Here is a 27,182-nt window from a genome sequence, read left to right on the forward strand (position 1 = left end):
AAGGCCCCTTTACACACTGAGACTTTCTAGCGATCCCACCAGTGATCTCGACCTGGCCGGGATCGCTGGAAAGTCTTTAACAGCCGCTGGTGAGTTGTCAAACAGGCAGATCTGACCAACGACGCAGCAGCGATACGGACCTGCAGAACGACCTCGCTGGAAAGGGAACGCTAGCACGCCTTTGGGCTGGGTCGCTAACTGTGTCAAACACACCGATGCATGCTGCGCAGCGGGAAACAAAGGACCAAAGAATGGTCCTGAACGACTTGTAGCGATCAGTGACCTCACAGCGGGGGCCAGGTTACTGATGCGTGACACACACTGCAATATCACCGGGGAGATCACTATTACGTCACTAAACCGGTGACGTTACAGCGATATCGCTAGCGATGTTGCAGTGTGTAAAGGGGCCTTAACACTAGACTCAATGAAACAAAACAATGATAGGCTTATCCCCCGTTTATAAAAAAAAATGTCTTCATGTCCGGCGGAATGTTAAGAAACTTTAGCCCTTGCTAGACACTGACAGAGTCCATGTCGTCACACCTAGTTCTTGCCTGGGACTTGTATCCTTAAGGCTTCTGTACCCACCCTGATATATTACTTTGGTAATGCTCCTGTGGTGCTGTCAGAAGGGACATTCTGGAAAAATACCTACCGGTATTTGGTAATTCGGTTTCCAGTAGTCCCTCAGGACAGCACCCTTATTTCCCTTCCCTTGGGGTTTATATTGCAGATGAGTTACTATTTGTTGGTATAAACAGTTTGTATCCATCCTTCTGTAAGTACTTGAAAAGACACTGGAGGGTGGAGGTGGGAGGGGCCTTTTAACCTCTCTATGATCCTGTGCCTGTATAGGTCAAGGGGATTAACTCCTGTGGTGCTGTCCTGAGGGACTACTGGAAACTGAATTACCAAATACCAGTAGGTGTAATTCATATTTTTCATGATTAAAAAATTTGTAAAACTTTCCACATTTCTGTTTTTTTCTGTCAAGATGGGGTGCAGAGTGTACATTAATGAGAAAAAAAATAACTTTCTTGAATTTACGAAATGGCTGCAATGAAACAAAGAAGGGGAGAATTTAAAGGGGTCTGAATACTTTTTTGTATCCACTGTATGAGGTATTGGCATACTCTGGAGAAATTGCAGATTATATTGTTAATTTTCTTATTACCTTTTGTTAAAATACAACATTTGGGGCTAAAGTAATATTTTTGTGGGAAAAGTAAAATTTACATTTTTTTTTCCTTCCACATTGCTTTAGTTTCCTGTGAAGCATCTAAAGGGTTAATAAACTTCTTCGATGGGGTTTTGAGCAGTTTTTAGAGGTGCAGTTTTTAGAATGGTGTCCCTTTTGGGTATTTTCTGTCACCTAGGCTTCTCAAAGTTACTTCAAATGTGATTTGGTCCACCCAAAAAAAATGTTTTGTAAATTTAGTTGGAAAAATTAAAAATTGCTGATAAACTTTGAACCCTTCTAACCTCTTAACAAAAAAATTGATTCAAAATGTGCACTGATGTAAAGTAGACATTTGGCAAATGTTATTTATTAACTATTTTGTGTGACATAACTCTCGATTTAGGGGCATAAAAAATCAAGGTTTGAAGTGTATTTCTATATTTCCAATATTTTCACAAATAAATATTCTTTTAAATTTACCAATATTATGAAGTACAATGTGTCACAAAAAACAATCTCAGAATCACCTTTCAAAGTGATGCTGGTTAGAATTGAAAATAATGAACTGGTCATGAAGGTGAAAAACATGCTCTTGGTGTAAAGGGGTTAATAATGGCGCTGACCAAAAACATTTTTCCTCATACTATGGTGGTGTTCATCAAGGGTACGTAGAAAGGTATGTGTCTCATTTAGAAAAGAATATGCAGTACTCACCATGTATAAAAACTTCAGCAGACTTTATTCTAATTAAGTAAAATTACAGTGTGGGAGCATATGGAGCACTACAGAGCATGGACAAAAGCTGTTTTGCGCCTTGCAGGAGATTCTTTTTTGTCCCAAGTACCACCAGTAAACCTGTTTTTTCACTTTCGAGGGTAAGACATCTGTGGAGACACGGGGCTCAGTGGGTGCTCTCGTCCTCTAAAACCCGCCGCCTTTAGAAAGACAGCGTGGCTCAGGGCTCATCCCAACTGAACGCCGGCCTCCTTAACCGTGGGCGTAACACTACTCAGACAACACAGGGTGAGGGAACCACAATAATTAGACTTTATTGGATCCCCAAAATATTAACGGCACATAACACATAACCAACAAAACACACAAATGTAACAGGCAACAGAGTCTCACCCTTCCGCTGGCTCACCAGGGATTTAGAATGTCCATGCCTCACAGGTTCCAAGCTGTCTGAGGTCTGCAAAGTCTGTAACAGGTGACTGAACTGTCCCAACCTGAGTGTCCTCCTTAGGTAGTCCTGGTTTGATGTTAAAATCCTGGCAGCCGGAGTCGAAATCCCTAGGCTGTGGATATGGTCTCCAACCGGATCCGGAGTCCCTAGATTGAAGCCGTAAGATATCATGATCCTCTAGTCAGCTCCAAAAAGCTTAGACTGGATCCATCAGCATCCATCAACCTTCATCAACCCTGGTGGCTAAAAGAAGTCCCTTTTATAGCCATAACCTTCCCTTAGGATACACTGCGTCCTCATCGATTGGTTGGACAAGATTGCTTCTCCCATTGGATGAATTTCAAGCTGCATGGATAATGTTCATTTAAATGATGTGCATAGAAAGACTCAGTATATCTACATGGAGTCGGCAAGTCACCGACTAGACAATGGCTACTAAGGTAATTACATTATCAATACACAACTACAATACAATGGTTACTGGAAATGTCTGGAAAACAATACGTCTGGCTTTCAGTGGCCAACACAATTACATTGAGTCAACAAGAGTCTTGTAAAAACAATGAGGGACTTCTCCCCCATCTATAGACAATCTATCATGCTGTCTGGCTGGATTTTAAGACACTTTAACTCATGAGAGTCCATGTCGTCACAACATCTCCCTGCCTTGACATTGAAAATGACATATGAGCGATTCAAATTGAAATAATAAAAGCTGTGTGTAATGTTACAGGACAGCACTCACAACAGAATATATAATTCTATGAGAACAACTTATAATATAATAATAATATTCATTTATATAGCGCTATTAATTCCACAGCGCTTTACATACGTTGGCAACACTGTCCCCATTGGGGCTCACAATCGAAGGTCCCTATTAGTATATTTTTGGAGTGTGGGAGGAAACCGAAAACCCGGAGGAAACCCACGCAAACACTGGGAGAATATACAAAGCTTTTTGCAGATGAACCCAGGACCGCAAGGCTGCAGTGCTAACCACTGAGCCATCGTGCTACCTATTTAATAAAAATGCACTCAGATCATTGCGCTTGTTATTGAAACCTAAAGCGCGGCGTGCAACAGTACGTGTAATCCAACGTGACTCTCTAACGATTGTATACTGCTGTAGTTTTTATACACAGCTGAGTATCACATATTCTCATCTACATTGGGCGTAACTCCCAAGCAGGAAACTGTCTTTGGGTCACATTTGACACAGAAGTTTCCTTTATTCCCTTATCCAAGAGTTCACTCGCTCATGTTAACCTTTTATTTATCGGTCTCCACATCCCCCATATACTCAATAATACTTGGCTATTGCAGCTTTATATGAAAATCCTTATTCATTACAATGATGGCATAACCAGCACTTTTTACCTACTGTATTATGCCCCCTTATAAATTGTTATCTTGCGAGAAGGACCCTTCTGTCTCCTGTAAGTGCCGAAATGTCATTGTTTTTTCATGTCTCATCTCTGCTTATTTGCATAGTTGAGAAACATGTGATGGTGTCTCCGCGGCATTCTTGTTTTGCATATTTGCATAGTGCTGCGGAATTGGTTTGTGTCGTACAAATAAAATTACGATTATGATGTTCTATGATGCTGTGGACATGTCTGTTTTTTCCCTCATACTGTTGAAACTATCAGACCTGTCCAATTTTGATACTGTCAAGGAATCAGAATAAGGAATACGAGTTTATGGGTTTTTGAAAAAAATCGGACCGCACTCAGATGAAATCACATTTTTATACATTGCCAGAAAAGAGAATTTGGAGCCACTTTTTTTTCTCCACATATGAGAAAATCTCATGGCACTTGGATCACACTGATCAAAATTATTGCTGTTTTTCTCCTACGTGGGAAATACTGATGTCTGAATGAGCCCTTGTTTTCATACTACTACACTGATCTTAAAGGAGTTTTCACATGAAGAAAATTAAATTTAAAATTCACCTTTTATCAATAGATCTTGGAATAATAATTTTCACAATTGGAAAGCTGGCATGATTAGACAATGTGCAAGGTCAGAAACAAGCATAGTACATAATACACAGCAGGGACACATATAAAATTATCTCAGCACAAGAACTTTTTTTTTTTTTTTTTAACACATCCAATTGTGGAAATTATTATTATTCCAAGATCTATTGATTCGTAGATAAAAAACGTGTTGAAAAAGAAGCGCAATAGGGTCTTACCCTGACAGACAGGGGGTGAAAGAAAGGATAATTGATAATTATCTCTCTAAGATCTATTGATTAAAATTAACTTTATTAATGGGGAAAACACCTTTAGGCTATGTGCACACACTGCGTTTTTTTGACGCTGCGTTTTTGGCCGCTAAAAACGCACAAAAACGCACCCGTGGTGAAAAAACGTGGCAAAAAACGCATGCGTTTTTACCGCGATTTGGTGTGTTTTTGGCTGCGTTTTGCTGTGTATTTGATCTCTGCGTTTTGCTGCGTTTTTCCAATCCATTGCATAGGGGGAAAACACAGAAAAACGCAGGAAAGAATTGACATGTCCATTTTTTTTTTTAAGCTCAAAAACGCAGCTTAAACAAAAGTTGTGTGCGGACAGCAAAAATTAAAACTCATAGACTTTGCTGGGGAAGCAAAATCATGCAGTTTTGAGGCCAAAAACGCACCCGAAAAATGCGCAAAAACGCACTGTGTGCACATAGCCTTAAATGCTGACCAATGTTCCCTGACTCTTTTTAGCTCAATTGTTAAGTGGTGTACTCTTACATCTTCTCCCTATGCCAAATCACTCAAAATATTGCTGCTACCTTGGCCTTTATGCAAGTTAATAATAATCCCTCAGGATTGGCTGTGCTATACCATGTGATCTAATAGCTGCATTGCGTTTTGGATAAATTCTGAAGCTGATGCAATCTTCTTCAATGCACAAAATAATGGCAGGGATTTATTTATTTTTTTTGTTGATTTGCGTGAATTGAATTGCAACTTGTTTAAATTAGTGTTGAGTATTTTATGAAATTCGCAGATTCAGCGAATTCAGTTTGCATTGATTCAATAAACTTTAGTAACGTTTTTTTCCCACTCATAGTATTCGTTACATTTATTACAAAAAGAACATTAAAACTAATTTGCAAGTGATGTATATGTTTACTTTATCAATAAAATATTAACTTTTCAGATATGCAGCAACTGGAAAACCATCTTAAGATCAAAAAAACAAATGATCAAGAAATAAGTGAGCCCTTGGTTACACAACTACAACAACTCATAGATTCTCTCCAGTCAACAACTGACCACCTGTCTTCAAACCTGAGTGGGAATGTGAGATCCGAAGTGCAGCAGCAATTGCACGTAGCTGTAGCTAAGTAAGTTATATGCACATTTGTAATCATTGTCTGTGGTTTTCCTTTATTCAGAAATTATAAAAACTATTCATCAAAGCTTTTACACCAGAAAATGGGACTCCAAAACTTTTAAAAGCCACACAATTTTTGCGCAACTTTTGGCTTCTTCATGCATGCCACTTTAGCCCAGCTTCACCAAAACGTCTTGAAAAAGCTTTGTGGCAAGGTCACGCCACTTATGAGACACTCCTGATTCGTTTAGAGGCATCCACTTCTTAATGAATCAGGAGCATATGACTCCAGCGCATCCCTTCATCAAGACTTGCTTGAAAACCTCTTGTCTCTGTGAATTGTAACTTCATGTGCTTTCACCCCTCCTTTCCACATCTACCAGTCTCAGATGCTGCCAAGCTGTAGCATTGCTTCTACGCCTCTACTTTGATGATTGTGTTTCAGCTACTTCAATAACATCCCCTCTGCATTTCTGCAACAATCACCGGGCTAAGTGGGTCATGCCGTCCACCGCTGAGTCCACTAATTGGCTATGGTGTTGTTGACTTGTAGTCACTGATGCAGCCTGGACACAATCTCCAAACAAACAGCAGAAGCATAAGCCCTCGTCACATTTAACGACTTACCAGCGATCCCGAAAACGATGCGACCTGATAAGGATCGCTGGGAAGTCGCTGGTGAGATGTCAAACAGTCAGACCTTACCAAGGACGCAGTAACGATCAGCGACCTGTATAACGATGAGCGACCTGTATAGGAGGTTGTTGGTAGGTGTCAAACACAGCGATGCATCCTGCCCAGCAGGACATCGGCTTTGAAGAAAATAAACTAGAACAGTGTGTAAAGGTACCGTCACACTAAACAACTTACCAGTGATCCCAACAACGATACAACCTGATAGGGATCGCTGGTAAGTTGCTAGGAGGTTGCTGGTGAGAGGTCACACAGTCAGACGCTCCATCGATCCCACCAGAAACCTGACCTGGCAGGGATCGCTGGAGCATCGCTACACGGGTTGCTGGTGAGCTATCGCACAGGCAGATCTCACCAGCAACCAGTGACCAGCCCCCCAGCCAGCAGCGACGCACTGAAGCGATGCTGCGCTTGGTAACTAAGGTAAATATCGGGTAACCAACCCGATATTTACCTTGGTTACCAGCGCACGCAGCTAAACGTGCAGAGAGCATGGAGCAGCGCACACTGCTTAGCGCTGGCTCCCTGCTCTCCTAGCTACAGTACACATCGGGTTAATTACCTGATGTGTGCTGCAGCTACATGTGCACAGAGCAGGATTCGCGCACACTGCTTAGCGCTGGCTCCCTGCTCTCCTAGCTACAGTACACATCGGGTTAATTACCCGATGTGTGCTGTAGCTACACGTGCAGAGAGCAGCGCACACTGCTTAGCGCTGGCTCCCTGCTCTCCTAGTTACAGCACACATGGGGTTAATTACCGGATGTGTACTCTGCTACACGTGCAAGGAGCAGGAGCCGGCACTGACAGTGAGAGCGGCGGAGGCTGGTAACGAAGGTAAATATCGGGTAACCAAGGACAGGGCTTCTTGGTTACCCGATGTTTACCGTGGTTACCAGTGTCCGCAGAAGTCGGCTCCTGCTGCCTGCACATTTAAGTCCCCTTTACACACTAAGACTTTCTAGCGATCATGCTGCACAGCGGGAAACAAAGGACCAAAGAATGGTCCTAAACGATTTGTAGCGATCAGCAACTTCACAGCAGGGGCCAGGTCGCTGATGTGTTTCACACACTGCAATGTCGCTGGGGAGGTCGCTATTACGTCACAAAACCGGTGACGTTACAGCGATGTCGTTTGCGATGTTGCAGTGTGTAAAGCCACCTTAACGATCAGCGATTTCACAGCAGGGGTCAGGTCCCTGCTTAGTGTCACATATAACTAGATCGCTGGTGAGACCCCTTATTACGTCACAAAACCTGTGACTTAGCAGCGATCTCGCTAGCGATCTCGTTATGTGAGAAGTACCCCTTAGATATGAACATCAGGAGTGAAAGTACAAGCTGATTTTATTTCAACATGGCAACTACAAACTAGTAAAAAAAAAAAAAATGAAAAGTGAAAAGCAATGTAATCATAAAAAGTGTTAACAAAATGAACTAATGTCTTTCTTAATCAATCAAGCCCCATTAATCAACTAACAATGTGAAAGCACGTATTTAGCAAATTGAAGTAATGTGAAATTTACACATTATAACCTATTGAAAACCTTTTACATTGTACTGTAAAGCCCGACATTCACATTTGATAGGTGCCTTGCAATGAACAATCATTATTCCACCATCTCAGATGGCTCTTCCATACACAGGAGTGCTCACTAAGGCTCTGTGCCCACTTGTGCGTAATGCATGCAGTTACGCTGCGTTCTGCACTGCAGCGTAACTGTATGTATCCTGCATCTCCTGCACAATCTATGAAGATTGTACATAATCCATGCCAATGTGGCGTTTTAGAACGCAGCAATTTGTATGCTGCCAAATCGCTGCGTTCTAAAAAGCAACATGTCACTTCTTTGTGCGCTTTGCATGCTGTCTCCATTCTGTCTATAGGGAGAGGCAGCATCCAGAGCGCACGAAATCTGCAGTCGGCAAAGTTTCAGAACGGAGCTTTTCAACTGCGCTCTGAAGCGGATAGGCAGTGACAAAACGCTGTGGTGCAGAGCGCACACACGTAGGCACATAGCCTCAGTGCTATTTTTACAGTGATCAGTCACTGCACATGTCTAGCAGCAGCTTATCTCCAGTAGACAATACAATCAACAGTCTAATTTAGGACATGCCGGATCGACGTTTCCCTCAAAATAAATGTTCTGAGGCTCCCATAGCACATTAGACTGTTGGCCAAACTTCTCGTCATCGATATGTTTTGAAGCAAAATCTAATTAATCTAACACACACATTTGTACTGTTCATGTCTAAGCATATGTAAACAAAGAGGAAAAAAGATCCCATCGGTAATATCAAAAGACCTAATGAAAATGCTACAAAATGGTTTATGTATGCACAATTTCAAGTCTTTGCTGTAACAAGAAAAATCTTATTGAATGCTTGGTAAAATAGCAACATTTTGGTCTGAAGCAAAGTTCAAGCTGCATTAATAGATTTAAACTGTGTATAACAAGAAAAAAAGTTCTATAGTCTTATTAAAAGTAAGCTAAGCAGCAGTATTACACATCTAGCTGCAGTTGAAAAGGCAAATAAGGTTTTCATGTGTAGACTGAGGGAAAGTTAGAAAAAAATGTTCTAAAGTAACATTGTCTCTCTATGCAGGGCTGGAAACTTGACAGTAGGGGACGTGTTTCTAGGCCCCACTTACAAATCCACATTTGCCTCTTATTCACATTAGGCACACATGCCTTTGAGATGGTATTCAGGCAGAAATGCAGTCTCCAACATAGGAGAATTCATGGGCCTCTGTGGTAAAAAAAAAGATTGCAGACATCTAGAAAGTCCCGAAAAGTTGATGCAGTTCCTCTATAATTGTATTTCACTGCAGATTGTGGAGTATACAGATAATAGATTGTATAACTTCCCATTAATATTTCTTGGTTGTCACACACAGATGTCATATCAATTTAAAAAAGTCACTGACCCTCAATTAAAGGGTTGGGATTTAACCTGTAATTGTGGAGCTCCTCTGCAGCATACAGTATTCTCAACAGGAAAAAAAAATATGTTCCAGCAATCCCGTAAAATCTTTCCGTCTTTATTGTTGTATGTTTGAAATTCTCCTATAACTCAACAAAAATGTGGAAGTGTCAGTGTGTTTTAAATTGCCAATCCAGATAATGGTGATGAAACCGGTCTTTGAGCGCTAATGATGGATCAGATTCTAAATGTTCTTTTGAAGATTAGGCTTTATTGTTAAAAAGATAAAGCTCTTGTTATCACTTCACAATGCGTTTCAGCAAGATCCCCTTGCTTTCCTCAGGTGTCACCTGAGGAAAGCAAGGGGATCTTGCTGAAACGCGTTGTGAAGTGATAACAAGAGCTTTATCTTTTTAACAATAAAGCCTAATCTTCAAAAGAACATTTAGAATCTGATCCATCATTAGCGCTCAAAGACCGGTTTCATCACCATTATCTACATTGCCTACTCCTGAAGGGGAATCCGGCAAAGAGCTGCTGAGGATCACAGAATCTATCAGTTCACTTTGATTAATCCAGCGGGAGGACGGAGAGCCGACCTGAAAGCTCCAGGATCAAAGGAGTCGGTGAACCAGGAGCCATCAGCGTTAAGCCTCCAGCTCCATCCAGCCAAAAGGATCAGATAACACCAGTTACCACAGCCCCTCAAAACCAGAGGAATTACACGCTCATCACCGAGGTTGTGCGAGGGCGCACAACTAAAGCAGGTGAGCAGCTTCTAACTACACTAATCTAACACAAATACATCGGGTGCTCTTAGATTGCGCTATTGATTTATTTTACAGTTAAATTGCCAATCCATCTTTAACCCCTTAGCCAAGGCAAATTTTTGTTTTTCCTCCTTTTAATATAAGGGCTTTTAAGATGTAGGAATTTTCTGAATTGTTTTTTTGGAAGACCATCTCACTCTTCCAATGCCTGTGTGTTACCAGTAGCATCGAACTCCCATTGTTCATATTTGCCTATGAAGGGAGCCTTTTATTTTACCAGAAGTTTATTATTTATTTTTTTTTTCCTTGGTAACATATTAGGCTATATATCATTTTTTTTAAATTGCTTTTACTCTCTTAAGGACCCATGCTATGTTATGTATATCATGGGTCATGTTCCTCCTGATGACTTCTGTGTCTGTCATTTCAGTATTCCTGTGAAAGCCAGCACATGGCCAGCATTCATAGACTGTTATTTCTTATATATATCTATATATATATAATTGCCTTATTCTGTCTGTCTGTCTGTCTGTCTTGCTCCAAAATGACGTCATTAGTGACAACCGTCGCATTGACCGCTCGGCTTGGCCTGACCCCACCCCCCGCACGGATTGGCCACTCGGCCAGGCCCCACCCCTCACGGATTGGCCGCTCGGCCTGGCCCCCCCGCACGCATTGGCCACTCGGTCAGGCCCCGCCCCCTCAATCATTGGATGCTCGGCCTGGCCCCGCCCCCGCACGCATCTCCCGAACCCACACGGAGCCCCGACTCCCAGGTGACTGCTGCACCACCGTGAACCCACACCGGCAACCCAGCCGAGAAATACCCTTGCGTTGCTGGGATCGTGTTGGAGCCGGCGTACGCTGGTAACCAGTTTTATGAATGAAAAGATATATGTGTCAGGCCATAGTCAGTCTATACCTTGGTAGCTAGGTATTGGTGGCATCCTCAAAAGAGGTTTGAGGTTAGGATTGCCGCACTGTATCACCAGGTTTAAGACGACTTGGTTTCCTTTTCTTTGTGTCCCTGCGGCTAGCAGGATTTTAATCATATCATTGTGGTTTTGATTTTACTCGCCCTCAGTGAGCCTAGGTTCACTTTTTACCAGCACGTCAAATAAAAGTTATATTTTAGGTCTCTTACATTTGCACCTTTTTGCCTGGATTCAGCTATTTGCTACGGTTGATACTGTGGATCCTCTGGGTACTTTGCTATTTTTGACAGCAGGAGACCAACAAACAAAAAATGAACCAGCACTGTCGCTTTGAATAGTTACCTGATGTGTACCATGGTTACTAGCTTACCCCGGCTCCCGACACACGTGTGCCGGAGTCGGCGTACCATGGTACACATCGGGTAACTATGGAAACCGCTTTGCATAGTTACCCGGGCCACGGCCCCGCACACTGTGCCTGCTCGGCCACGCGCCCCCCCCACACTATGCCCGCTCAGCCACACGCCCCCCCACACTATGCCCGCTCGGCCACACCCCCCACACTTTGCTGGCTTGGCCACGCCCCCCACACTTTGCCCGCTCGGCCACGCCCCCCGCACACATTGGTCACCTATTAGACACCTCCCCCCAAGGACTACTACTCTTATTAGACTCCTCCCTCCAGGACTACTCCTCCTATTATCCTCCTCTCTCCGCAGGACTACTCCTACTATTATCCTCCTCTCTCCCCAGGACTAATCCTATTATCCTCCTCTCTCCCCAGGACTACTCCTATTATCCTCTCTCCCCAGGACGACGACTCCTCTTCCCCCAGGACTACTCCTCATATTATATTCCTCACCTCCATGATTACTCCTATTATACTCCTCTCTCCCCAGGACTACTCCTCCAACACATACACACACAGCACAAAACATACCTCCCCCAAAACACACACACACACCTACACAAACCGCGCAACACACACACAGCACCACACACAACTCTGCAGACACACTGTACTCCACAAACAACGCAACACACACAAACAACACCGCTCTCACACACCCCCACACCCAGTCAACACCCAGAACATTTACAGCGCCCTACACAAACACTTGGCAACTACACACAACATCTATATATATAACAAAAATCATACATTAACTACACAATAAATTCTAGAATACCCAATGCGTTAGAATCGGGCCACCTTCTAGTATAAGTATATATATATATATATATATATATATATATATATATATATATAAATTTGTTATGTATATACTAGTGCACCTCAGTAAATTAGAATATCATCAAAAAGTTAATTTATTTCAGTAATTCAATACAAAAAGGGAAACGCATATATTGAGCCATTACAAACAGAGTGATCTATTTCAAGTGTTTTATTTCTATTAATGTTGATGATTATGGCTTACAGCCAATGAAAACCCAAAAGTCATTATCTTAGAAAATTACCACAAAACACCTGCAAAGGCTTCTTAACCCTGCTGTTCTGTTTGGGTCATAATGACCCGTAGACAATTTTTTTGTGGCCCTGTAGTTATTTTTCTATAAGTTTCTAAAACTTGAGGTTACTTGTCTTTTCCTCATTTGGGGGGACCTAGCTATGACTATTTTTTTTTTTGTGAGTGTGTGTGTTTACTTTTAGCTACACGCCGATTTGTACACTTGTCGTGTTCGGGTCATAGTGACCCGGCACCATTTTTTACAGCTGTGAGGCCATATTTTCAGTGAAATAAAGGAGTTATAATCTCAGGTGGGTCTACTTATTGCATCTACTATTGTATATCAATTTATTTATTTCCTAAATTATTTCAATGGGGTTGTACACACGATCTGCCGGGTGTATGCTTGGAGATCTGCGCACCATAAAAATGACTTTATATTGATTGTTTTTGGTGCGCAGTCTATACTAAAATGTAGAGCACATCCAGAGAGATCACTAGGTTTGCACTACACGTGTATATTCTGCGCAGAACGCGCTGTGTAAGAGGGCCTTATTTTATAAAGCTGAGCTCTAAAGGCCTCCAAATGATTTTTTTTTTTTTTGCTAAGTAAGGGTAAGTTCACACAGTGCATTTTTCGCGGCGTTTTTGCGCGTTTTTCTGGTGCGTTTTTGCTCAGAAAATGCTGTGACATTGCTTTCCTAGAAAAGTCTGAGTTTTCATTTTTGCTGTCTGCACACAGCGTTTTTTTTAGCTGCGTTTTTCTGCTGCACACAAAAACGCAGCATGTCAATTATTTTTGCGTTTTTCACTGCGTTTTCCACCCATTGAGTTCAATGAGATGTTCAAAAATGCAATGAAAAACGCAAGTTGCAAATATAGTTGCGTTTTAGTGCGTTTCTATAAACTAAACTAAAAACTAAAAACGCAGCTATAAACGCTAGGGGTGGGTAGTAAAGTGACATGTACAGGAAGAGGATTCCTTCTGTCAGTAAACACAGAAGCGTGAATCCTCCCGGTACCGCCACCGCTGCTTCAATCTTCCGTGCGGCACCATGTCCGCTCCCGTGCGGCGCCATGGCCGGGCAGAAGGTGGAAGCAGCTGTGAAATCAAAAGTGAATAGTAGAAAAAAAATGTCATACTCACATGTCTGCAGACTCCCAGTGGCATGTCCGCTCCCAGCTCCTCTCCCGATACTGCCGCTCCGGCTGTGTGCTCTCAGGCACGTCCGATATCTGCAGGACCTGGCAATGGATCACCTGATGCAGTCACCTGACGCATCAGCTGATCGTAAGTCTCGCAGTGACGCCGGCGCTCAGCCGGCTTCACCTATCAGCTGATGCTGTTAGGAGACTTCATCAGCTGATTACCGGCAGCTCCTGCAGCATCGGACGGTTTCAGACTCCGCTCCAGGAGCTGCCGGTAATCAGCACATAAGTCAGTTTATTTTTTTTGCACTGATACATCAGCTGATTGTATAAACGGCTTTTATACAATCAGCTGATGTGTGATGTGATTCACATCCTAGAACCTGACACATCATCTGATCGCTTTGCCTTCCAGCAAACTGATCTGATGATATTGGATCCGGATTGGACAGCGCGGGTCCTTGACCTAGGATTACTGCGGAGGGGGGCTCTTTATGTCAATAAAGATGGAGTCAATAATTGTGTTGTGTTTTATTTCTAATAAAAATATTTTTCTGTGTGTTGTGTGGTGGCCATGTCTAATATTGGCGTAACACCATGAATTTCGGGCTTAGGGCTAGCTGATAATATACAGCTAGCCCTAACCCCATTATTACCCAGCAAGCCACCCATCACCAGGGCAGCTGGAAAAGTTGGGTACAGCGCCAGAAGATGGCGCTTCTATGAAAGCGCCATTTTCTGGGGTGGCTGCGGACTGCAATTCGCAGCGGGGGTGCCCAGAAAACATGGGCACCCTGCACTGCAGATTCCAATCCACAGCTGCCTAGTTGTACCTGGCTGGACTCAATAATTGGGTGAAGCCCACATCATTTGTTTTTTAAATTATTTCATGAAATTCATGAAATAATTTAAAAAAAAAAAAAGGGCTTCCCTATATTTTTGGTTCTTAGCTGGGTACAAATAGGCAGCTGGGGGTTGGGGGCAGCCCGTACCTGCCTGCTGTACCTGGCTAGCATACAAAAATATGGCGAAGCCCACGTCATTTTTTTGGGGGGGCAAAAAACTCCTGCATACAGTCCTGGATGGAGGATGCTGAGCCTTGTAGTTCTGCAGCTGCTGTCTGCTCTCCTGCATAAACTATTGGATGGAGTATGCTGAGCCTTTTAGTTCTGCTCCCCCTGCCTCTCCTTCCAGCATACAGTCTTGTATGTAGCATGCTGAGCCTTGTAGTTCTGCAGCTGTCTGCTCTCCTGCATACACTAGTGGAGAATGAAGAACATATTGAAGAAGGAAATGACATCAGACCTTTTTTTTTTCTTCAACAATCTTTAATGGCATTATTCACTGATAAAAAATGCATAAAAATGCAGCAAAACACAGCCAAAAACTCACCAAATCGTGGTAAAAACGCATGTGTTTTTGCCGCGTTTTCTTGCCGCGGATGTGTTTTTGTGCGTTTTTTGCCGCAAAAAAACGCACAAAACGCAGCGTCAAAAAAAACGCAATGTGTGAACCTAGCTATAGTCTGTCTTTCTGGCTTATCTCCTTGTTTTCAGAAGGGTTCTTTTCTTCTCTGCTCTTATCAGTACACATATGCTTGCACACTTAGGGTACCTTCACACTTTAGCGATGCAGCAGCGATCCGACCAGCGATCTGACCTGGTCAGGATCGCTGCTGCATCGCTACATGGACGCTGCGCTTGCACGGAGCCGGCGTCTGGAAGCTGCGGACACTGGTAACTAAGGTAAACATCGTGTATGGTTACCCGATGTTTACCTTAGTTACCAGCTCACACCGCTTAACTTAGCATGTGCAGGGAGCAGGAGCCGGCACTGGCAGCATGAGAGCTGCGGAGGCTGGTAACGAAGGTAAATATCGGGTAACCACCTTGGTTACCCGATGTTTACCTTGGTTACAGCTTACCGCAGGCTGTCAGACGCTGGCTCCTGCTCCCTTCACATTCAGGATTGTTGCTCTCTCGCTGTCACACACAGCAATGTGTGCTTATCAGCAGGAGAGCAACAATAAAAAAACGAACCAGCACTGTGTGTAACGAGCAGCGATCTCACAGCAGGGGCCAGATCGCTGCTCAGTGTCACACACAGCGAGATCGCTAATGAGGTCACAAAAGACGTGACTCAGCAGCGATCTCAGTAGCGATCTCGCTGTGTGTGAAGTACCCCTTAGCCATTTGACCTTTCAGTTTCTTTGGACAGCAGCTCTGTTCCAGGCTGAATCTTGGCTTTTTACAGGTATTTAGCTTGTTATGGTATTCTTATTCAGTTCTGTTGTTACATTGTATATTGTAAAGGAATACTTTTATTTTATTTTATTACATGTACTTAGTGTTATTACTGTGTGATTCTGTAAGCTATAGGTCAGTGCATACTGTCTGCATAGCTAACAAACTTATTTCAGCTTAAGGTACCTTCACACATAACGAGATCGCTAGCGAGATCGCTGCTGAGTCACGGTTTCTGTGACGCAGTAGCGATCCCGTTATCAATCTCGTTATGTGTAACATCTACCAGCGATCAGGCCCCTGCTGTGAGATCGCTAGTCATTGCAGAATGGTACAGGCCATTTTCTTCAAAAGCGATGTCCTGCTGGGCAGGACACATCGCTGTGTTTGGCAGTGTGACAGGGTCGCTACTGCGACCTGTATCGTTCCTGCATCGTTAGTAAGGTCTGACTGTGTGACATCTCACCAGCGACCTCCCAGCGACTTACCAGTGCTCCCTATCAGGTCGCATCGTTTTCAGGATCGCTGGTAAGTTGTTGTGTGTGACTGGGCCTTAAGAGCTGTTTTTTTTTTTTTTTTTCCTTGGCTCCACCTGTTTTTTTTTTTGAAGTAGGGGGTTATTTACAATTGAAAGACTCAATGTGTTTACAAGTGACGTAGTATTCTCACTGCTCTGACTGAATGATTAGCATATTAGGTATGTTTTGATGTAGTATTGAAGCTCTTATTGTTTTTGAAGCTGGTTGTTTTTTTTTCTCAGATTTTATTATTATTGTTTACTTATGGAGGATTTTTTTTATTCCAGTGTTGTCTAACCCGTGCAAATTTTGACTGTATAATTTCAAAATGATGCTTAGACGTAGATGGCGTGAAACTGAATTAGTAGAGTTAATCCATACCTCTGATTCAGATGACATTCCAGTGGAAAACGTGAGTGAAGAGGAGGACTACATTAGTGAGGTGGAATTAAATGTAGAAAACTCAGATTCAGAAATAGAAACTGATGAGGAACATGGTAGTTTGCTATTTTTCGTTTTGCTTATTACTAAGTTTTTTCTGAATAAAAAAAAAAAGATTTCAATTTGTTTTCTATTTTTTTTATTTCCAAACATGTTCCCATACAGTCTAGTAAGCAAAATGTATAAAAATAATTGAGTTAGAGTATCTAAAATCAAGATTTAATAAACCGGGTCATAGTGACCCAGGAGCAATACAAGTGTATAGTACATGGGAACAGAACAGCAGGGTTAAGCGTTTAAAATGGGCCCTTAGGCCCTGTGCGCACTGGAAAATGGAATTTTCTTAAGAAAATTTCGCAGCGTCTGAAAAATTACCGCACCCGCGGTAAAAAAACGCGGCAATCCGCACCCAAAAACCGCATGCGGTTTGCTGCGGTTTTACCGCGGTATTGTTCACGGTATTGCCGTGGTTTTGCCGCATGCGGGTTGGTACATGTGCTTTAATGCATTCAATGCAATAAAGCACATTAAAAAAAAGGAAAAAAAAAATATTTCCTTCTGAGATAGATAGCATACAGATAAATAGATAGAAGGATCGATAGAGGGATAGATAATGTCCCTGTGAGCACACGCTGCATTTCTCCTGAGCGGTAATGTGTTGTTCACATTACCGGCCATAGGAAATGCTCTGTGGTTACCTCTGCTGTCTCGTTGCGAGGCTGCATTCAGCACTGTGTGTCAGTCGCGGCTGGATGCAAGCTTCGCAGGACGTGGATTACGCCGGAGCTGTGTGTTTCGGGGGGGTTAATAAAACGGTGAACCAGGGGCTTTTTTGTGTTTTATTTAAAATAAAGGATTTTTCGGTGTTTTTTTTTTCACTTTACTTACGGGTTGATCATGTCAGCTGTCACATAGATGCTGCCATGATGAAGCCTGGACTTAAATGGCGGCGATCCGCTGTCATTTAACTCATTATTACCTGGATAGCCACCGCATCACGGCATCTGGAAGAGCCGGGGACACTCCGGGACTGCCGCATAATGGATGCGACAGTCCCGGGGCAGCTGTGGGCTGATATTCTCGGCTGCAGGAGGGGGGGGGCGCATTAACCCTGCCCCTCGCCCTCCCCAGCCTGAGAATACCGGGCCGCCGCTGTGTGCTTACCTCAGCTGGAAGGTAAAAATACAGCGGAGCCCACGTGGTTTTTTTTCTATATGTCCGTTTGATTTGTATGTGTATTCTATATGTCTGTGTGTGTGTGATGTGTGTGTGTTCTATGTCTGAGATGTGTGTGTTTACTCTCTGCTCCGCTTCCTGTTCCTGTCATAATGACATCACTTCCCTGCAAACCGCAGGGCAGCGATGAACATTACCACTGGTAAACCGTGAAATACCGGAGGGAATAACGCAGGAAAACGCAATGAACCGCACAGAATTTGCTGCCTGCGTTATTCCCTGCAGGATTTCACGTTTATATGGCAGTCAATGTAGTGAAATCCTGCAGCGACGTGCGGAAAAGAAGTGACATGCAATTGTTTTTGCTGCGGGAATCCCGCAGCAAAACATGCAGCTGTCAAAATCCACATAGTGCGCACAGCATTTTTTTCCCATAGGTTTTGCTGGTGACTCACTGCAGAGATGTTATGAACATAACATGCAGCGAAACATCCGCAAAACCGCAGGAAATCTGAAGCAAAAAACGGCAAGTGCGCACAGGGCCTTAGTCTGGTTTAGTAAGCTACACAATCATGGGGAAGACTGCTGACTTGACAGATGTCCGGAAGGCAGTCATTGATACACTCCACAACGAGGGTAAGCCACAAAAGGTCATTGCTAAAAAAACCCTTGCTGTTCAGAGTGCTGTATCCAAGCATATAATAATATAAATATAATATAATATATTATAATATAATATATAATATAATAATGGAAAGTTGAGTGGAAGCAGAAAGTTTGGTAGAAAAAGTGCACAAGCAACCAGGATATCTGCAGCCTTGATAGCATTTTTAAGAAAAGGCCATTCAAAAATTTGGGGGAGATTCACAAGGAGTAGACTGCTGCTGGAGTCAGTGCTTCAAGATCAACCACACACAGATGTATCCAGGACATGGGCTACAAGTGTTGCATTACTTGTGTCAAGCCACTCATGACCAATAGACAACACCAGAAACATCTTACCTGGACCAAGGAGAACAAGAACTTGACTGTTGCTCAGTGGTCCAAGGTGTTGTTTTCAGCTGAAAGTAAATTTTGCATTTCATTTGGAAATCAAGGTCCCAGAGTCTGGTGGAAGAATTGAGATGCACACAATTGAAGCTGCTTGAGGTCTAGTGTGACGTTTCCAGTCAGTGATGGTTTGGGGTGGCATGTCATCTGCTGGTGTATGTCCACTATGTTTTATGAAGACCAAAGTCAGCACAGCCGTCTACCAGGAAACTTTACAGCACTTAATGCTTCCCTCTGCCGACAAGCTTTTTTGGAGATTGAAATTTCAATGCTTCATATCCCAAAAGTGTAAACCATTACAGCTCTCTGAAAATGACATAAGCAAAAAAATTTTTTTTCTTCAAAATTTCAGATCCCCCCCCCTCCAAACAGATGCTATATGTTTGGTTGGAATCTATGTAGTCATACAGACCTGGAGAATCACACTGCCAAGTCAGTTTTATAGTAAAATGAACTCGTGAAATAAAAAACCCAAAGCACAGTTGCAGAATTTCACACTTTTTGCTATTTCGGCACACTTAGAAAGTATGAATGGCTTATAGGTGTGTGTGTGTGTGTGTGTACGTTGTTTTTTATTGAAATTTTCTAAAACATAAATGCACATATTACTTAAAACATACATATGACAATGGTTAGGAAATGCCTGCAATCACATTCAGGCTGCATTACCATCAGATAATAATTAGCAAAATATATATTCCAAATGGGGTTACTTTTGACTCCAGGAAAAATAAACCAAAAACTTTGAGGGGGGGGATAGAAGAAGGGGAGAAGAAAGCGGATCTGAAACAGGTACCTCTCTTGCATATAAATCAACCAACATGGGTGCTTACCCTAGTTTGTCTTTGAGTTGTGCGGACGTACCTATACCCGGATAGACTTCCAACACCTAGAAGTATCTCTATGCAGTCATTCTCATAAAGGTAATTCTATACAGGCGCTTCTCCCTTTTATAGTTGCTCTTGAAACCACACTGTAGGTTGTCATCCTGAATGCATTGTGGAAGCAGAGAGATGAAACTTTCCCAAGTTGCAAAGAAGGCCTGCACCTTTTCCCTCTCTATGTAGGGAGGCCTTAGCCCATTCTTTTTGAAGCAAAAATTACAATTTGTTTAAAACAAGTCTCAAAAGGAGTAGCTTTGTCATGGATCCATCTTCAACCTTATCTCATGATTTTAATCAGGAGATACCCAGAGTATATCGATGCAATATAAAAAATTCAAAGAGCTTTTTTTTGGATAAAACCCAAAACTTTATTAAGCAATTAAATACATATTAAAATAACAGGGAGACACACCTTTTGAAGGACGGAAAATATGCCTCTAATTTAAGCACACATAGGTATGTTAGTCAGATTAAACGCAATTATTCAAGACTTTTATGTCTACAAACATTAATACAACAACCTTGAACATTTGTACATGTCCAAAAAAGGAAGTGACAATGTAGTATTAAAATCAATTTTTATTGAAATATGAATTAAAATCATATAAATAATTACACTAGAAAAACAGCAAGAAAAAGTGCTAGATGATAAATATATTGTTAAGGGTCATGGACAGGACATCAAATTTTATTATTCCATAATAGTACCAAGTATATAGATTTCATTGGAAAAATTTGACAAATAATTACCACCTGTGTTAAATATATATGACCAAAAAATGTCAGGCAAAGTTACTTTCAAAAGGGATTCCTGTTTACTACAATAAAGTGCTAATGTGCTATTGGAAAGGGAAAATAGAAGCCACCAAAATGGATGGAATAGTTATATAAATAGTTAAATGAATTATATCAAAAACATCCAAACAATAGTTTAAACGGCCATCCTATAGGGTGCAACCCTCCCAAGCCTCATCCTATAGGGTGCAACCCTCCCAAGCTATCCTATAGGGTGCAACCCTCCCAAGCTATCCTATAGGGTGCAACCCTCCCAAGCTCCTCCAAATCTATATACTTGGGACTATTATGGAATAATAAAATTTGATGTCCTGTCCATGACCCTTAACATTATATTTATCATCTAGCACTTTTTCTTGCTGTTTTTCTAGTGTAATTATTTATATGATTTTAATTCATATTTCAATAAAAATTGATTTTAATACTACATTGTCACATCCTTTTTTGGACATGTTCACACATGTTCAAGGTTGTTGTTCATATTGTATTGAAGTGCAGTTCTATTTAGGACTAATGTTGAAAAACATTAATACAAGCATAACAGATGTATGCCACATAAGTGTCACTACTATTGCCGAAATTATTAAAGATTGGACAGTATAAGCGGCGGTGCGGTGGTTTCTTGATTATATGAAGGTGTAATAAAGCCCTCACCTATATATACGCAATATCGTTCATACTTTCCAATATTATGATTAGCCTAAAGCATATTAGCCACATATAGTTTAGTTGCTGTAATGACGTAAATGTGCACTATCAACTGTCTATGCGTTAAATATAACTATGTGCACACAGTAATCCTGAATTGGGATGATATAAGTGGCAATGTTGCGATTTTTCATTCATATAAGGTGTAACAAAGCTTTCACCTATATAAGCACAGCACCGCTAACATCATCCAACTAAACATTATCACTAGCATGAGATATATAAACTAATATATGCAATCAATTTACAGTGATAGCGCCCCTTCACATTGTCAGTTGTCCACAGATTAAATATAATATCATGTACAGGATCATCAAAAAATTGGACAACATAAGCAGCAATGCGGCAGTTTTTTTTAAATATATAAATGGAAAAAAATTGTTACCTATAAGTACGCAATGCTGTTAGTACAGTCAAACCGATTGTAATCCTCTACATAAAACACGTTGAAATGTATAATCACTCTGACAATGTGCACTACCAACTGTTTGTAAATTAAGCATATCCCCATGCACAGAAGCAACTATTCTATATATAAGGTATATTAATGCTAGTGAAAATTCACCTATTCTGTAGCGATGTGCAGTATATTTGTGAATAGAATAGCACACCTGTTATAAATCACTGAGTGCACGTGTGAGTCCAAATGCTGTTAAGTGCTTGTAAAGTACATATGGCAATGCCCGCATCTATACACGTACATCTAGTCACATAATACACATGTATATGTGAAAGCGCAACTACATTGAAGCAAATCTGACAATAAATGACATAAATTCATTACCTCGGTGTAGGGCTACCCGTCCTTCCACCTTGACGTACTTTCCGCAATAGCTTCTTCACAAAGAGGCATGTGATGGATCCATACCTGCAAAATTGCCTTAATACTGATTGCCACTATAAAATGCAGTAGTTTACGAGCTCCCGGAGAGCATGTGTACTTATCTGTCTCTAAATATCTAAAGATGGCCCATAAAGGTTCATCACGAGCAAAGTTTGTCAGATGTGTGGTAGTGAACTGTCATATTCTAGTCGAGAAGGGCCGAATGGCGGGGCATGACCACAGGCAGTGGAATAAATTGGCTTCAGGGGAGCGGCACTTAAAACACTCAGATTCTGTGACTCTTCTGCTGGGTTAGATAAGATCTATGACAGATTTTCAATCTCCTTTCTAGAAAATGTGCTGAATGGAGGAATTTGTGTGCTTGATCCAGAGATTGCAGGATTATCGATCTGCCATTTTGTTAGCGGAAATTGCGATTGCTCACAATTCAGAGCGACATGGATAAATTTGTATTTGGCGGCTATTTGGCCAGACAAGGAGTTAGATTTAGTGAGCTATCTAAGCAGGTATGGACTCCATTCCTGCTCCGGAAGATGTGCTAGTATCTTTGTCACATAACTCTTAAGGCCCCGTCACACACAACGAGATCGCTAACGAGATCGCTGCTGAGTCACAGTTTCTGTGACGCAGCAACGATCTCGCCAGCGATCCCGTTATGTGTGACACCTACCAGCGATCAGGCCCCTGCTGTGAGATAGTTAGTCGTTGCCAAATGGTCCGGACCATTTTCTTTAAAGGCGATGTCCTGCTTGGCAGGACGCATCGCTGTGTTTGACACCTACCAACGACCTCCTAACACGGTCCCAACGCCCGCCGACATCGTTATACAGATCGCTGATCGTTACTGCGTCGTCGGTAAGGTCTGACTGTGTGACATCGCACCAGCGACCTCCCAGCGACTTACCAGCGACCCTTATTAGGTCGTATCGTTGTCGGGATCGCTGGTAAGTCGTTGTGTGTGACTGGGCCTTTAGCCTGCAGATAATGAAAAGGGAATTTTTTGGTAGGGTATTTAGACTGAAGTGCTTTCATTGAATACATATGGAGTTCCTGTATATGTACCAGGTGTTTGACAGATGTTATAACCTGCGAGTACCACCTATAAAATGAGTGGCCATGTTGGAAATGGGGGTTGCCAATGAGAAGGAGAGACATCTGAGGAGAGAGTCGGAACTGTCGGCGTATTTTCTGCCATGCCTTCCATGTGGCTGTTAGGAGTGGATTCCCTCTCACCTCAGCCGGCAGCTCAGTATAAGAGAGGTGTAAGAAGGCAGGAAGAGCCAGCCCCAGTGTGAGACAGCACTCTAGGCCATACTGGGCATAGCAGGAGGTCCCTTTCAGTCCACTGCCACCTGGAACTGGTATGCTAAATTATAGTGTTTATTATGAGGGAAGTTTACCCCCCATTTCCCCTCAGCTGTTGGAGTAGTTTATAGGCTATACAGAGTTTTTTTTTACTCCCCCCGATAACTGAGCGGTGTGAGTATTTGATCCTCTGCTCCTCCTTGGGAGCCAGGTAGAGGGAGAGTGTGAAAGAGAAGACATGAAATTTCTGTCATTTTAATTAGGTTAGCGCTGCCTAGGTACGATAGACTAAAGTCCTTCAATGTTTTTAAGGTGGACTCTATGTTTTTCATATATACTGTATTTTTCGCTTTATAAGACGCACTTTTGTTCCCCCCAAATTTTGGGGGACAGTAGGGGGTGCGTCTTATAAGCCGAATATACGGAGTAGGTATATATATATATGTACACTGCAAGGTCCACGGGAGGTGGGGGCAGCAGCTCTGGAGTGCAGGGGAACGCTGCAGGCTGCAGCCTTTGATCTCCTGCTCCCGCTCATATAATATGCACAGCCGCTGTCCGTCTCCAATGGTGCTGAAATCGCACGCAGTGATGGGCTGGGGGAGCGGTGCATATTATATGAGCCTGCGCCCTCCTTTGATCGCACATGCACCCCCCTGTGTTAGATTTGGCCCCCAGGCTGCTGCTCATTCTAAAATAAAAAATCTTTACTTACCCCTGCAGCGTTTCTCCCCGTGTCCCTGCTTCCACTGTGATCAGGCAGGCAGAGATCTCAGGCTGCTGTGCCGATCACATGACCGCACTCAGAACCAGGAAGTAACGAAGAGAAGCACGGAGGGACACAGGAGGGAGCTCAGCGCTGGAGGAGGTAAGGAAAGAGGGTTTTATTTTACTATGGGCAGCAGCCTGGGGGCGATATCTAACACAGGGGGACTTGTGCGATCTATAGGGGCCATGGGCAGCACTATGGGGGCGATATCTAACACTGGGGGACTTGTGCGATCTATATAGGGGCCATGGGCAGCACTATGGTGGCGATATCTAACACAGGGGGACTTGTGCGATCTATAGGGGCGATGGGCAGCACTATGGGGGCGATATCTAACACAGGGGGACTTGTGCGATCTATATAGGGGCCATGGGCAGCACTATGGGGGCGATATCTAACACAGGGGAACGTGTGCAATCCATAGGGGACCATAGGCAGCACAGGGGAATGTATTCAATACATAGGGGGCCATAAGCAGCACAGGGGAACGTGTGCAATCCATAGGGGACCATAGGCAGCACAGGGGAATGTATGCAATCCATAGGGGGCCATAGGCAGCACAGGGGAATGTGTGCCATCACAAGGGGGCTATATTCAATATAAGGGGGCCATATCCAGATTAAGGGGGCTAATTTTAGGATGGGGGGGCTATGAGGGACATATATCCTATATGATTTGTTGAGGGACACTGGCATTATAAGATGGACCCCATTTAACATTAAAAAAAAATAATTCTCTTTTCCTTCATCAAATTTGGGGGGGTGTCTTATAATCAGGTGCGTCTTATAAAGAGAAAAATACGGTAGATTGTTATTGGTTTTATACAATTTAGCCGGATGCCACAGATATTTAAGTGGTCCATTGACAGGGGAAAACCAATGCTTACAGTGGTTTGGAGAGGTCGCGCAACATCATTACTTCTGTTTTGTCCCAATTAATATTATAACCTGATAGGCCTCCTACGTCTTCCAGTTCTTGTATGAGATAGTGCAGGACTTGTTTGGGGTTAGTTACTACCAGCAGAATATCATCCGCAAACGCGGCAACCTTTACCTCCATAGAGCCCATTTTGAGTCCTTTAAAAGTAGGAGGCTGTAGTAAATGACGCAGTAAAGTGTCAATAGGTTGAATAAAAGGGGTGGCAAACAGCATCCCTGTTTGGCACCCCGAAAGAGATCTATTGGGGGTGTGTTACATCCATTGACCGCTACACAAGTAGTTAAGTTCGTATGAAGGTATTGAATTTATTGTTGGAACCTCGGGGCAAATCTACCTCTATCTAGAATTTCTTACAAAAAGAGCCATGCCACCTTATCAAAAGCATTTTCGGCATCTAGTTTCGTCAGCATTGCAGTTGGTCGTGATGTGTCTTCTTGAGCTAACACTGTAGTTTCGACCGCTAGACGTACATTTGCCACACTGCTCCGTCCGTCGGTAAAGCCCATCTGTGCCTCACATAGGCCAGGTAGCAACAGTTGTAGACGGCTTGCTAAAATCTTCGCCAGGAGTTTATAATCATGGTTGAGGAGTGAGATTGGGCGGTATGACTGTGGCAGTAGTAGATCTCTATTAGGTGTTGGGATAACTATGGTGCGCGAGTCAGTATATCGATCAATGGGAGTTACCTGGTAGCTGCATTAAAGAGGCTAGTCAAAATGGAAACCAAGTCAAGGGATAAGATCTTATATTCAGCAGAAAAATCATCAGAGCCCGGGGCCTTACCGTTTGATGCATCCGCTATAACTTGTCTTACTTCATCTTCTGTGATCGAGTCTAAGGGGTACTTTACACGCTGCGACATCGCTGCAGATATATCGTCAGGGTCACGTCGTTAGTGACGCACATCCGGCGCCGGTAGCGACATCACAGCATGTAAAAGAAATGCGCAACGATCAACGAGCGCAAAAACGTGAAAAATCGTTGCTCGTTGACACGTTCATTTCCATAATATCTGTGCTGATGCAGGTATGATGTTGTTTGTCGTTCCTGCGGCAGCACACATCGCTATGTGTGACGCCGCTGGAACGACAAACATCTCCTTACCTCCGTCCACTGGAAAAGGAAGAAGGAAGGAGGTGGGTGGCATGTTCCGACCGCTCATCTCATCCCCTCCTTTTCTATTGGGCGGTGGTTCAGTGATGCTACTGTGACGTCGCTGTGATGCTGAACGAACCGCCCCCTTAGAAAGGAGGCGGTTCACCGGTCACAGCGACGTTGCAGAGCAGGTATGTGCGTGTGATGCTGCCGTAGCGATAATGTTTGCCACGGCAGCAATCCCGACATATCGGTTGTGCGACGGGGGCAGGTGCAGTCGCGCTGGACATCGCTAGCAAATGCAACGTGTAAAGTACCCCTAACATCTCTTGTTGTTCAGTGGTCAGGGATTGAAGATTGAGTTCAAGAAGGAATTAATCACAGGGAAGTGAGCAGAAAAGGCTCTGTAGGGATCCTCAGAGCAATCGCAGAAGATCTGTGTGATCTCTTCATGGTCAGTTGTCTGAGAGCCTGTTACGGGATACTGCACTTTAATAATTAGTTGGAAGGGTTGCTTATGTTTAGTTAAGGTAGCTGGTAGTTTACGCGTTTTATTTCCCAAGCGGTAAAATTTATTTCAGGTTATTTGGACTTGCCAGTGTGATTGAGAATGTATAAGGAGTCCAGCAAGTGTTTAGCCATAGAGTAGTTTTGTTGCGTATCAGGGGATGGGAATAAGGCATCATCGTTTGAGTTTGAAGATGGAAGGTGTGCAAAGCATTCAATTTCTGTCTGTGTGCTTTCCTCCTACACGACAGATAACT

General features: G+C 42.9%; 1 protein-coding gene across 2 annotated transcripts in view; it reads left to right on the forward strand.

Annotated features, from left to right (window-relative positions):
- EDC4 (enhancer of mRNA decapping 4) overlaps window positions 1-27,182 on the forward strand; it is a 948,906-nt gene that overhangs the window by 824,822 nt on the left and 96,902 nt on the right. For both annotated transcript variants that reach the window (XM_075325634.1, XM_075325635.1), the window contains one exon: window positions 5,534-5,720. In XM_075325634.1, coding sequence (XP_075181749.1) covers window positions 5,534-5,720 — 187 coding nt within the window. The remainder of the gene's footprint in view (window positions 1-5,533; window positions 5,721-27,182) is intronic.

This window comes from Anomaloglossus baeobatrachus, chromosome 10 (assembly GCF_048569485.1).
Source record: "Anomaloglossus baeobatrachus isolate aAnoBae1 chromosome 10, aAnoBae1.hap1, whole genome shotgun sequence".
Taxonomy (NCBI): domain Eukaryota; kingdom Metazoa; phylum Chordata; class Amphibia; order Anura; family Aromobatidae; genus Anomaloglossus; species Anomaloglossus baeobatrachus.